The sequence below is a fragment of the Ailuropoda melanoleuca genome, chromosome 2 (genome assembly GCF_002007445.2).
Source record: "Ailuropoda melanoleuca isolate Jingjing chromosome 2, ASM200744v2, whole genome shotgun sequence".
Taxonomy (NCBI): domain Eukaryota; kingdom Metazoa; phylum Chordata; class Mammalia; order Carnivora; family Ursidae; genus Ailuropoda; species Ailuropoda melanoleuca.
The window spans coordinates 180,776,321-180,789,961 of NC_048219.1; the positions used below are offsets into that span (position 1 = coordinate 180,776,321).

A 13,641-nucleotide genomic window follows, 5' to 3' on the forward strand; every position below is an offset into this window, starting at 1 on the left:
GCGCAACCTACAGTTTGAAAAACCCTGCCTTAGCTGACGTAGGAGCGTGGAGGGAAGAGAATTGCATTAACAAATCCCTATTATTTAAATTTGTTTGGCTTTCAGCCTCCAGGAATCAGATGACCTTGGACACAGGGCTGGTTTTCTTTTCTTTGCTGTGCTCTGCTTAATTTGCTTCCTTTGTTTTTTTGTTTTTGTTTTTGTTTTTTCTTTTTCTTTTCTCTCGTCTCTGGACGCTCAGACTCCGGGATCAACTCGGGGCTGGGGGTGGGGGGCGCATTAGGAAAAGCCAGAGGCCATTTAAATCTCAGCGGCCGGTTCCTGCTCTCGGGGAAGCGAGGACCGCTGGGGAGAGGGCGCTGTGCGGTGGCGAACCTGCAGGTCAGACGAGGGCCCGGCTCGCTGGCTGGGGCTTCCTGGCCTTGGAAGCGGCCCGGGCTTCCGAGAACTTTGCTGTACTGCGAATCAAAGTACAGACCAAAGAACTTCAAGTTCTCGCTGCGAGTCCGCGGAAGTGCAAGGTGGGGAGGCGCGGAAGAGGCGGCCGCGATCGGCGCTCTGGGGGGTCTCGGTAAATCCTGGGGTTCATCCTCTGCCCCGGCGTTGGCCGGCGTCTGCCCCGGGCCGCAGGCTTACGGCTGGAGGAGGTGGCTTCTGTGTGTTCGTTAGGTCCCGTTGGAGAGACTGAGGACCGCGAAGAAAAGTGAACAGTAAGGGGCCTGGCCGGCCTTCGCCCGGCCCACCCTCGGCCTCTGGCGCCCTTGAACCCGGCCCTCCGGATCGATCTCTGAGCGGGTTCCAGACGCTCTTCACTCGCAGGGCAAAGGCGCGGCGGCGCGGGCCTTGGATCGCATGGCTGCGCTGCGGGGCGCGAGGCTGCGGTGGGCGCTGCTGGGGACGCGGGTGGCACCCCCTGGCTTCTGCCCACACGGGGCCAGAGCCAAGGCCGCGATCCCCGCCGCCGTCCCGGTTACCGCCGAGACTCCTGGAAACGGGCCTGGCGGCCGGAGGCTGCGGACCCTGGAGGAGGTTCCAGGGCCAGGGCAGCTGCGTTTCTTATTCCAGCTGTTAGTGCGAGGATACGTTCTGCGGTTACACAAGCTCCAGGTACGGGGGCGGGGTGGGGGGGTCGGCGCCCGCGGGGGTCGGTGGGTGAGCACCAGGACAGAGAAGCTGGAGATGGAGAGATGTTGGACAAAAAAGTGAAGGACACGAGGATTTAGCTCAGGACCCACTGGAGCTAGGGTCATAGACTGGACATTTGTAGGGATTCTGTGTAAAGGGTAGACAGAAGCCTTTGGACTGAAATGAACAGGTCCAGGAGGGGTATGCACTGGGAGGGCCCCAGGGAGGCGGTGACTTGGGAGGACAGGTTCAAAACGAACGGAGCTTGAGAGAGGCAGGAACTGTCTTGGTAACAGAATGGCAGATGCCAGCGTCCAAGCTGCCAGTTGGGGTAGAACCACTCGTTAATTCTGGAACGATGTTGGCTACCACGGACTTCTTCCAAAGGAAGTGGCTTCAGGGAGGATTACAGGCATCCAGCAATTTGCAAGATAGGTTTTTCCATAGGAAGAAAAATGTCACTTCTCAGGGAGTGAAAGCAGTCATAGATGTTAAGGAAAAGGTGCATTTGTTGTTGTTGTTACTAAGGAATCAGGGTCCAGTAAGAAGAGTTTATCCAGTGGAACACTGAGGCAGGGATGGATGGATATCCTACTGTGAACCGACAGAGACCGGAAAACCCCACGTGGGTTTAGTTGGAGAGGTTTTAGGAAATGAACTGAAGAGATTCATCTGGGATCTGGCTTCCTAATGACTATTACTAAGGATAAACCCATCCACTCTGCCCCAGGCCTTTTTCCAAGTGCTGGGATTCATTGAAAGGTGGCCAATGCCCTCATGGTTTATATGCTCAGTTGGAAGCTTACACCCCAGGGTTTTTATGCTCCTTTGGGGGAAGAAGGAGGACAGGGGTATGAACAAGTCAATAAACAGCTAATTTCAGAAAGAGAACTTGAGTGCCCTGAGAGGGGAAGCCTGTCCAGGGCTGGGGGCCGAGTGGGACTCCTCTCGGCACATGTGTGGTTATCAGTGATTGGCAAGAGGAACGGCAAGCCTTTGGCTGGGCTGGTGAGCAGGCTGGTACCATGTAGCCGTGCTGGTCAGTAGTCAAAAACTCAGAGGAGCTGTGGGCACTGGGGATAGGACAGGCCTTTGAGGAGGGCCTTCCGGGTCAGCCTGAAGGCCCTAGTTCCTCTGAGTGGCTGCCGTGGGCCCTTGAGCAGGCATGGGGTGAAGATGGCCTCCAAGGGACACTGTCCAGGTTATAGTGTGTGCAGTAGGATGGGCCAGACAGGAGAGGTAGGGAGGGCCTCAGGGGACAAAGGCTCGGGTGGGACGTATCTGAGCCACCCTCCAGACCAAGCTGGACCAGGAGTTGAGGGTGAGGGGGGAAATGACTCTGAGGCTTTGAAGCACTGACCTGACCAGTTTCCATGCACCTGCATCTTCTGCACCCACCCGGGCTGCTGCTGTCTTCTGGGCCTTTCCCTGGTAGCTCCTATTTCCAAGACTCGGTAGGCAGCTCCCGAGACACTCAGAGATGGTTACAAAATCATTCCTTCCGGGCTCAGCTTCAAGAAACCAAGTAAAACCAAGAAACCAGAGTCCTGTAAACTTTTCCTACTTGATTTAACCTCCGGAAATATGAGTGGCGCAGGGAATGCCCCGAGGGTGGCAACTAAGGATTTCTCATCACTTCTTAGTGAGTGTTTACTGGAAAGTTTTGCTTAGGATTATCTCTGGAGCAGTAACTACCAAAGAAATTTTAGACCCTCCTAGGAGGTGGAGGAGGAAGGAGGAGAAAGCCAGGATTGTGCAGCCTTTTATTTTATTTATTTCCTTGAGAGAGAGAGAGAGAGAGCCAGGGGAGAGGCAGAGGGAGAGGAAGAGAGAGACTCACAAGCAGACAGCATGCTGAGCACAGAGCCCAACATGGGGCTCGATCTCATGACCCTCAGATCATAACCTGAGCTGAAATCGAGAGTCAGACGCTTAACCACCTGAGCCACCCTGGCACCCCGTTTACTCTTTCTTTGAGATGGATTCCTAGAAATAAATCCAGAGTCATCTGCTTAACCAACTGAGCTCCCTGAGAGCCCCAGGCATGTGTAGCCTTTTATTTTTCAAATTATACTTTATTTTTTTAATAATTTTTATTTTGTTATATTAGTCATCATACAGTACATTCCCAGTTTTTGATGCAATGTTCCATGATTCGTTATTTGTGTATAACACCCAGTGCTCCATGCAATACATGCCCTCCTTACTCCCCATCACCAGCCTATCCTAATCCCCCACCCCTGTCCCCTTTGAAGCACCCCAATGTTCATAGCAGCAATGACAACAATAGCTAAATTGTAGAAGGAGCCGAGATGCCCTTCAACAGATGACTGGATTAGGAAGATGTGGTCCATATATACAATGGAATATTACTCAGCCATCAGAAAGAACGATTTCACAACATTTGCAGCAACATGGACGGGACTGGAGGAGATTATGCTAAGTGAAATAAGTCAAGCAGAGAAAGACAAATATCATATGGTTTCACTCATTTATGGAACGTAAGAAATAGGAAGATCGGGAGGAGAAGGAAGGGAAGAATGAAGTGGGGGGTAAACAGAAGGGGGAATGAACCATGTGTAACCTTTTAAAGGAGCAGCCAGGGCTAGGATTGAGGAGAGCCGCCTGGCTCCAGCCCTTGTATCCCAGAGATCTGGAGTCGCGTGAACCTTCCCAGGGCATCAATGGAAAATGTATTAGCCCTTCCTGCTACATGTGGCTGGTGTGAGTTAATAAAGAGCGGAGAGCTGCCCATCCCTAAAACCCAGCCAATACCCCTGTTGAGAAAGAGTATACATTTCAGTGACCTACTGTGCATAAGTTCAAATTTATTTGGTTGCCACTCACACTGGCTTTGAGGAGCTTTATTGGCTCACAGAACCCAAAAGTCTAATAGTTGGATGCCCTTCAGCTATAGAGTTTGCTCTGGGGCTTCATGAGATCATCAAAGCTATAGTTTTGTTTTTCTGTAGTTCTCGTAGCTATGCTGTCTTGAGGAAGTTAGATGACCTGGGTTAATTGTCCGCCTCTGAACCCATCATAGTGGCCAGGAGCAAACTCTAATTAGCTTAGACACGTGCAGGCTCGCCCCTAAAGCGGGGCTTGGGGTCCCTCCCACCTAAGCCAGGTGAGGATTGTACAAGGCAGAGGAGTGGAGTTGCTATAGGGGCAGCTGATCATAATATCCCCTGTACCGTCAGTTGTCGAAAACTGTATCACGCACAAAAATAATAAAATCAGCTCAGAGAAGCGTCGTAGGACTTAAGGGGTGGAGTGGGGATTGGGACATGTGAAAATCGTGCTAGTCCATACATGCAGTTCCCTTCTCTTTCTTAACTAAAAGAATACCAGTGCTAGAAAAATGAAATGTGAACATCCATTGAATTTATATGGAGATTTATATTAAGTGATTTCTTTGAAAGAGGTCGGCCCAGAGAATGATGAGACCAGTTATGTACTCTGTAGGTCTTATTGCGGGCCCCACACTGCCCTGTGCACGTGACTGTCATTTCACATGCATGTTTCTCTCTTTTTTTAATAATTACACATTTTTTTTCTTGTGATGAGAACTCTAAGATCTACTGTCTTGGAAACATTAAAATATACAATACTGCATTAATAATTACAGTCACCAGGCTGAATGTTACATCCTCAGGACTTTTTAAATTTTGTATCTGGAAAATTGTATCTTTTGACCCCCTTCACCCATTCCGCCCCCTCCCACCTGCCCCCTCTGGCAGCCACCAGTCTGTTCTGTGTATCTATGAATTCGGTTTTGTTTGTTTTGTTCTAGATTCTGCGTGGAAGAGAGATCAGTCAATATTTGTCTTTCTCTGACTTACTTCACTTAGCATAATGCCCTCGAGGTCCATCGATGTTGTCATAAATGTCAAGATAACCTTCTCTCGTGTGGCTGAATAATATTCCATTGTATATACACCATAATTTCTGTATCAATTCATCCATCAGCAGACACATTGCCTCCAGGACTTGGCTCTTATAAATAATGTTGCCATGAACATGGGGTGCATAGGTCTTTTTGGTTAGTATTTTTGTTTTCTTTAGATAAATACCCAGAGTGAAATTGCTGGATTACAGGGTAGTTCTATTTTTGATTTTTTGAGGAACCTCCGTACACTTCCACAGGGTTGCACCAGTTTGCATTCCCACCGACAGGGCGCGCGGGTTCCCTTTTCTCCACGTCCTTGCCAACGCTTGTAATCTCTTGTCCTTTTGAGGTTCATTCTAACAGGTGTGAGATGCTATCTCATTGTGGTTTTGATTCGCATTTCCCTGATGATGAGTGATGTTGAGGGTCCTTTTCCTGTCCCCATTGGCCATCTGTATGTCTTCTTTGGAGAAATGTCTACTCGGATCTTCTGCCCATTTCTGAGGCGGATTGTTTCCATTGATACTTTCTGTTGTCTTTTTGGGCTCTATTTTATTTATTTCCATCCCGATCTTTGTTGTTTTCTTCCTTCCGCTAACTTACGGGGTTAGTTTGTCGTTCTTTTTCTAGTTCCTCGTGGTGTAAAGTTAGATTGTTTATTTGAGATTGTTCTTGTTTCTGGATGTAAGCTTCTATCACCATGAATTTCTCTCTTAGAATTGCTTTTGCTGCATCCCATACATTCTGGCTTTTACCTCTCTTCCCATCCTTTCCCTGAAGCCTGCATTCCCATTCTCCACTGGACATCAGCATCAAAGGCCAGATGATCTGTGACCTTCTGAACCTGGCAGGCTTTGTCCTGCCCAAAGCAGAGGATGTCCTGTCCAGCTCCAGCAGCTCCGGCCGCTCCAGTGCCAGGTCAGCCTCCTCGCTTGGCTGTGGCTCGGCCAGCAGCAGGAGCAGCCCCGTGGGGACTGTGGGAAGGAATGGTGCCCGGGCGCCCCCTCCTGCTCGGTCTCCCGTGCTGCGCAGTCTGCCCCTGTAATTTATGCATGCATCACTGCCGTGTCCGTGTCCCTAAAAGCATGTGTGGTTCCTGTGCTCAGGAATCCCCACAGGGCCTGGGGAATCAGTTTTTAACTCCTCACAGGGACATTCGAGCCCCGGCCTCCTTTTCCCAGGCACCCCTCCTCTTTTAGGATGCTGTATTTCCATTTTCATTTGTCCTTACGTGTTTTTTGATTTTCTCTTTTGGTTTCTTCTTGGTTATTCAGTAGCCTGTTGTTTAATCTCTGCATTTTTGTGAATTTTCCAGGGTTTTTTTTTTGATCACTGATTTCTAATTTTATACCCTTGTGGTGACAAAAGATGCTTGATAAGATTTTAATCTTCTTAAATTTGTTAAGACTTGTTTTGTGGCCTATCATGTGATCTCTCCTGGAGAATATTCCATGTGCACTTGAGAAGAATGTGTATTCTGTTGTGTTTGGATGGAATGTTCGGTATATGTCCATTAAGTCCATCTGGTCTGTTGTGTCATTTAGGGCCAATATATCCTTATCTATTTTCTGTCTCGATGATCTGTCCAGGGGGGTATCAAATTCCCCTACTACTATTGTATCACTGCCTAGTTCTCCCTTTAGCTCTATTAATATTTGTTTTATGTACTCACGTGCTCACGTTTTATACCATCACCTGTTCACATGGCTTAGAAGCCGCGCTCGTAAATTCTGAGGGCTGGGCCTATGTCTTTCCCACCTCCGAGTCTCCCAGTGCCAGACACAGTCCTGGGTACAGGGAAAGTTCCCAGCAATGTTTAATGAAAAATAAATTTCAGGGGCTCCTGGGTGACTCAGTTGGTTAAGCGTCCAACTCTTAACTTCGGCCGAGGTCATGATCTCAGGGTCGTGAGATGGAGCCCCGCATCGGGCTCTGTGCTGGGCGTGGAGCCTGCTTGGGATTCTTTTTCTCTCTCTGCTCCTCCCTGCTCTCTCTCTCTAAAAAAGTAAAAAATAATAAATAATAAATTTCACGTAGCAGCCAAAGGACTGCGAGGGATACCAAGCAGTGGCTACACCTGGTGGTGAATTTTGTGAGACTCTCCTCAGCTCTTCGGTCTGAGTTGTGTGACATTAGATGGAGTGAAGAAGAGACGGTGAGGACGGTGGGCAGATGGAGTAAGCCCAGCCCTTCAGGTCTCAGCTTTTCAAGTTCAGAAACTAAATTTCAGCAGCACATTCAGCATGGGATGACTATTAGGGACTGACCAGCATTGGCCAAACAGACAGAAACAAATTGTGGACCGGGGTGCCCACACGTTTATTTACTGGAGAAGCTGGCCCTCTTGGGGATCCTAATACTCCATCACACAGAAACCTCATATTCTAGTCATCTATTGCTATGTAACAACCTACCCCAAAACATAATGGCTTAAACCAACATTTTGTTACTCCTGATTTTGGGGGTCAGGAATTTGAGCATCAGAATTGACTTATCTCAGCTTCACGGTGTAAGGGAGCTTCAGTTCGAATGGCTGGCAATGGCTGGGATGGCTCAAGTAGGGCCATGTTTCTGGGCCTCGGGCCTGACTTTTGGCTGGCTTCCTCAGTTTTTCCCCACGTCATGACTCCTGGGCCTGGAATTTCCAAGGTAGTTTCTTCAAACGCATGTTTGGTGCCTGGATTGGTTTGGCCACAGCAGCTGAGTATCTTTCCTTCTCTGTTTCCATGTGGCTAGCCTGGGCTTCCTCACAGTGTGGTCTCTGGACAGTCAGACTTCTTGCAGGGTACTGGCTTCCCTCAAAGTGACTTTCCAAGGGATAGGAAGTGAACGTTGCCAGTTTCCTAAGGCCTGGACCTAAAAACTGGCAAACGTCATTTCGACTGTATTCTACCCATCAAAACAGTTACAGAGCCCATCCAGATTCTAGAGGGGAAGGCATAGACCTCACCTCTTAATGGGAAGGGTGTCGACAAATCTTTGGCCATCTTTAATCTGCCATATCCTTTTCCTAGTGTCCAGGTACCTAGGGAGAGAATATAGTCATTCCATTAGTAGACTGCTTGTGTGTGGAGACCCCAGAATGAAAGGAGTAGAATCCTATGGAAGGAAATTTCATCTAGGCTTTGGAGAAACCTGGTTGAATGTGCATCTCTGGTGCCTGTCCCTTAGATTAAGTATCTCTCTTGAGAGATGAATGCTGCCAAATTCTTGCTGCTTGGCTCCCCTCTTCTGGGTTTTATAATGGCTGCTCCCATTCTGTTAACACATTCTTTCTTCAGGTTGGCTAATACCATTCATTAGGTGGATTTTCTGCCCCAGGACTCCTGTTAGCATCCAGCCTTTCAGAGATTATCCTCTAGTTTTCTTTATTTGGCTCTCAGTGTCATCTGGCAGACATGACAGGTTGTCCTTGAGACTATGGCCAAATTGGGTGGATGGCTTTGAAGCCTCAGGGATGGGAAATTTGAAACCAGATATTAAGGTCAAAAGTGTGAATTATACCAACTTAGCAAGTGCACTGTTAGAATTTTTACAGATAAAATTCTGTGGTCAAAGAGAATGCCGAGTCAAGGGAGCAGTATTTCTGATTGGGAAAGATTGGAATGACATACACGTCCCAGTAAGGGACTAATTGATTATAGTATCTTCATACGATGGAATTTTATGCAACTGCTGAAACAGACTGCAGCTGTGTGTATTAATACGAATTGTCTGTTAAGAGATGGGAAGAAAGTAAGGCACAAAACTATATTATGCATATATATATGTTTAGTAAGTGCATAAAATCTCTCTGGGAAGACGCTTAAGAACTTGGTAATGATGGTTACCTCTGTGTGGGGTCTTGGTGTTGGAGACGAGAGTTAGGAGGAAATCTTATCTTTTATTGCAGGACTGCTCTGGACCTCCCCCAGGTTTTCCCTATAACAATGAAATTACCTATAACAATAAAAGACAACAACAACAACAGCCAAAGATTGGAAAGCAGGAGATAAATGTGTGGCTGACCACGTGCTTCCTGGTCTACCATAATGTTTTGAGTTCCTCTGATGGCCCTTCCTCCTGTACCTTGTTTGGGTACAGGCTCCGGGTCCTTACTTTCGATTTCCACCTCTGTGCTCCATCCTCTTTCCAGTTCCGCATCCACTGCTGAAGGCACAGTCCTTGTTCTTGGAATACTCATTCCGCCCGTGACCAGCCCAGCGTGCAGGCAAAGTGCTCTCAGCACACCGCGTTTTGCCTCTGGGTGGGTGAGGGCTGCAGGTGGCGGGTGGGCGGTGCTTCTGTTTCCCTGACAGCCCCTCTGAGGGCGTACCAGGCAGTGCCTTTTCTTGGATCACCCTCTCCCCTCAGCCCATTGTTTGTCTAGAGTCCTAAGTCCGAGGGAAATTCTTACGGCCTATGGTCCAGTACATGTCTTGGTGACTTAAGACAGTTCTGTCTTCTGGCATAAAAACAAACATTTTTGTGATTATTGAAGTAATGGCTGCACACATGCACCACATTTTTTTTGCAGCTTTGTTTGTAAAGTCAAAAATTCAGAACCACGTTCAATGCCCATGAGTAGGATAAAGAAATTGTGATACAGTCCTACAATGGGACAATATACGACAGTCATAATGAACGCGCAAGCTTTTAATGTATCAGTATAGAACTCAAAAACAAGGTTGACCGTAGAACGATAGGTACAGTAGAATACTGTTTCTGTAAATTGAAAACCACACAAAAATACTCTAGGCTGGGGCGCCTGGGTAGCGCAGTCGTTAAGCGTCTGCCTTCGGCTCAGGGCGTGATCCCGGCATTCCGGGATCAAGTCCCACATCGGGCTCTTCCTCTCCCACTCTCCCTGCTGTGTTCCCTCGCTCGCTGGCTGTCTCTCTGTCGCATAAATAAATAAAATCTTTAAAAAAAATACTCTAGGCTATCACTGGACACATATAGATGTAGTGAAATTATATAAACATTGACAGGAAGGATACATTTCAAATTCAGGATAGTGATTGTTTTGGGAAGGGAGTGTGAAGGGAAGGATAAGAAGGAGACTTTGAAATGTTTTCTTTGCTTAAGTGTTTTCATTTTTGAAAAAGTTTTGAAAACAACTACGACAAATAGTACCAGTTCTTAATTTTGGTGGGTGGGTACGTGTGTATTTATAATGTTATTTTCTCTAACTGTCCACATTAAAATATTCATAATAAAAAATACAAGTAATCTTGCTCATCCCAAGTCCACGTGGAGCCACGGGCTTGGTCTGGTCTCGGGGGTCATTCAAGGCCAGGTTGAGAGCAAGGAGAACCGGGGAATGCCGTTAATCATTTAGCACCTTCTGTCTCTCGGAAATGTGAATTCCCCTTGTGGGACAGGGTTGGGGCGAAATTCCTGATGACACTTGGACAGGCCTGAGACATGACTGTCCCAGCGGGGCTCCTCTTCACCTCTGACCCCGAGTGGGCCTCCTTTCTGCCGCATCTGTCAGTGTAGGCAAAGGGGCGACCCATGCCGACAGTCACCTCTGTCCTTCTGTTTCTCCAGCTGCCGGCTGCCAACTTGTAGGGGAGGCTTGTTGATACCGGCAAAACAGTACGTGGTGCTGGTGAGTTTGCTTTTGTCCTCAGGGCTATTTATTTGCTGTTTTCATGGGCTTTTTTGCTGTGCCAAGAGCCTCCCTGTGGAGTCCACGAGTCAGTAAACTGAACAGGCCATTAAGTAGGAAAATAGAACATGGCAATGTGGCATCAGCCTTTCCTAGGGGAGATTTGAGATGATTTTAATGTACTTCTTCTTTTTTTTCTCTCTTGTAACAGCTTTATGGAGATAGAATCACGTGCCATATCTTCCACCCCATTGAATGTCTTGGCTTTTAGGAGATTCACAGACTTGTGCAGCCATCACCAATCAATTTTAGAATATTTTCATCGCCCCAGAAGGAAACCCGGCGTTCTTTACTGTCACCTGGGCCCCCTTCCCTCGTCAGCCCCTGGCAGCCACGAATCTATTTTCTCTCTCTGTGGATTTGTCTATTCTGGCTATTTCGTATAAATGGGCTCATTGACTCTGTGGTCTACTGTGAGAGGCTCCTTTCACTTGGCCTCCTGTTTTCACGGTTCATCCACGTGGTGGCCGGTATCAGGACTCTGCTCCTTTTCAGGGCTGACTAATATTCCACTGTGGGGCTACGTCCCGATGTGTCCTTCAACCCTCTGTGGATGGAGGTCTATGTGGTTTCCGCTTTGGGGCTCAGTATTACTTTTTGAGTTTTCAAGGTACGCACGACTGTCCAAGATAAGCGTGGCAGACATTAGAGTGGTGAAAACAGATTTTATTCAGTGATAAGTGACAGGAGGGGAAAGAGATAAACTCCCTTCTGGTTTGTGCGTGTGGGAGGGGGTGACCGGGCATTTTAGAAGGAGAGTGAGGGAGTGGGATGGTGGGCGCTTGAGCAGAGTCAGGGAAATGCAAAATTACAAAAGCGGGAAATGGGCAGTTGGTCCACACGAAGCTCATCTGGTTTGTTAACCGGTGCTTATCAAAGTTGGACTCCTACATTTCCTCAGAGACTGGAGACAGGGGCCTTAGTTTTAGGTGTTGACTGGAACAAGCAGGAAATTCTTTTGGCAACCTTGAGTTTTCTCAGGCAGGTCTTTCTCCTAGGGAGGAAGGTTGTCCCAGGGATGCTGCTCTGAGCTGTTAGAAACTGTGGTGGTCTGTTCCAGTCTTTCTCGGCCGCAGCTGAGGCCTAGCTGAGAAGAGGGCTGGGGGGAGTGTGACTGGAATCTGGTTAAGGAGCGAATCTCTATCACAACCCAAAGCTGAGTTTCCTAAATTTGTTTAGGTCCCCGATCTTTTGAAAATCTGAAGGCTATGGCCCTTTGCAACAGCAAAAAATGAGTCTGTGTACAACATAGTACATAGAGGGCATCATCCCCACCCCCCAGCTGTCTGCACACCCCAGGTAACCACCCCGTGCCTAGAGGTAGATTAGTACACTCTAGGCACTATGCCTCAAATGTGGGTATTGGCCATTATGACCTGCCTTGAGTTATTGACCTTAACATATGGCTAGCCACTGTGTACCTTTGGGATCAACTAATAGTACAGTTCTCATATTTAACTGATGAAATGTCAGAGAAGAAAAGGCAAAGCTAAGGCCTGACTGATTTAATCAGTGAAGATATACCAAGCCACTTTTAGATTTAGACATTTTATTGCTTGCGTAGTGAAAGGAAGAATGAATAGGCAAGAGTACCAGCTGCCCTTGAACCTCGTGCCACGCATTCAAAAGGACTACACTGAAACTTTCCCCACCAGATGAGTGCAGTGTGAGTTACAGGGTACCCTGCTGCTGAGCTGTTCCTTCTAGACCACAGCCAAGGGGATTTCTATTCTGTGGGTCTTGTCTGGGTGGGGGTGGGCAGAAAGCCAGCAGTTCCTCAGAACCTGGGAGGTGATGAGAAACTGTTTCATGACAACCTCCCAGGGGAGATTAGGAAGGTGAGTAGGAGGTAGCCTTATAGCAGCTCCTTATAGAACATTCTCTCATATTCCAGGAAGATGGCAGAGTGTTCTGCCAAAACTCATAAGCTATGGCTCAAGTCATCGCATGCACGGATATGTACGGGGCAGCTCCACAATTCTCCTCTGACCTTTCACATATCCAGATATGAGAGAGAATCCTCAGCGATGTGAATACCCCACCAGATAAATAGTCCAGTTCTACTGATGGGAGCTCATACCAAATCAGTTGCTCGTCTTCAACAACTTCCGATGAGAGTCAACACACCCGCCACTCCCTGGAGGCTGATTAGGCCTATTACCGAGGCCAGGCCCGCACCCAAGGGCAGCCAGAGGTGTTGGCAACCGTGCACGCCCCGCCTCAGCCAGCCCGAGGAAGTCGTGGCCATTGCGATTGCCCATTACCACCTGTGCTCGAGTTTAGAGCAGCCCATGACAAACGAACAAAAGGGGCCAACGGTGACAGGATGAAGCTACAGAGACCAAATCCGTGTCCAGAAAGTTAATCTTGTTCTGTTATCTTTATTGGAAGCTGACCATTTCTGAAATCAATGTCTCCGGGGAAGTTCCTAAGAGCTTTTAGATTGAGGTTCTGTTTGGCCCGTGGTCAAGTCAAGGGTGATGGCAGTCTGGGCTAAATTGGCCAGAGGTCAATTAGATGCCGTCTTGTCTGTAGACAGATGCTGAGAGAGAGAGAGAGAGAGATTAATAGTCCCTCCTGTACCTCCAACTTCCAAGGGATGACCCCTGATGTCCCACAAGCCAGTGGTATTCCTCTTTCCACAGCCATGTGACCAGAGTGACCATTTCTTCTAGCAATCGCTTCACCTTTTTGTCCCAGTCTTTCTTGTGTCTCACTCTCACACGAGCCCTGGTTTCTCGTGAGGTGCTTCAGTCATTTCTTCCTTATCTACCAACTACATTCTAGAACATCTCCAAACCCCCACGGCAGGACCATCTGAGGAGTCATCACCCCATAGTCATGACCATTATCGTCAATATCTATTATTGCCCAAGAGCGGCAAACAGAGCTGATGGCAAGAGAAGCACCAGGCTAGACTCGTTCACTCCCTGACTCTTCTTGCTGCATGCAAATTCCAGTAGCCAAGGGGTAG

General features: G+C 48.0%; 1 protein-coding gene across 2 annotated transcripts in view; it reads left to right on the forward strand.

Annotated features, from left to right (window-relative positions):
• The first annotated feature begins 227 nt into the window (after window positions 1–227).
• LOC100480153 (sterol 26-hydroxylase, mitochondrial) overlaps window positions 228–13,641 on the forward strand; it is a 36,965-nt gene continuing 23,551 nt past the window's right edge. Inside the window, exons 1-2 of one of the 2 annotated variants that reach the window (XM_034655188.1) lie at window positions 228–521; window positions 670–1,107. In XM_034655188.1, coding sequence (XP_034511079.1) covers window positions 853–1,107 — 255 coding nt within the window. In that variant the 5' untranslated portion in view covers window positions 228–521; window positions 670–852. The other variant, XM_034655186.1, reaches the window with a different exon arrangement.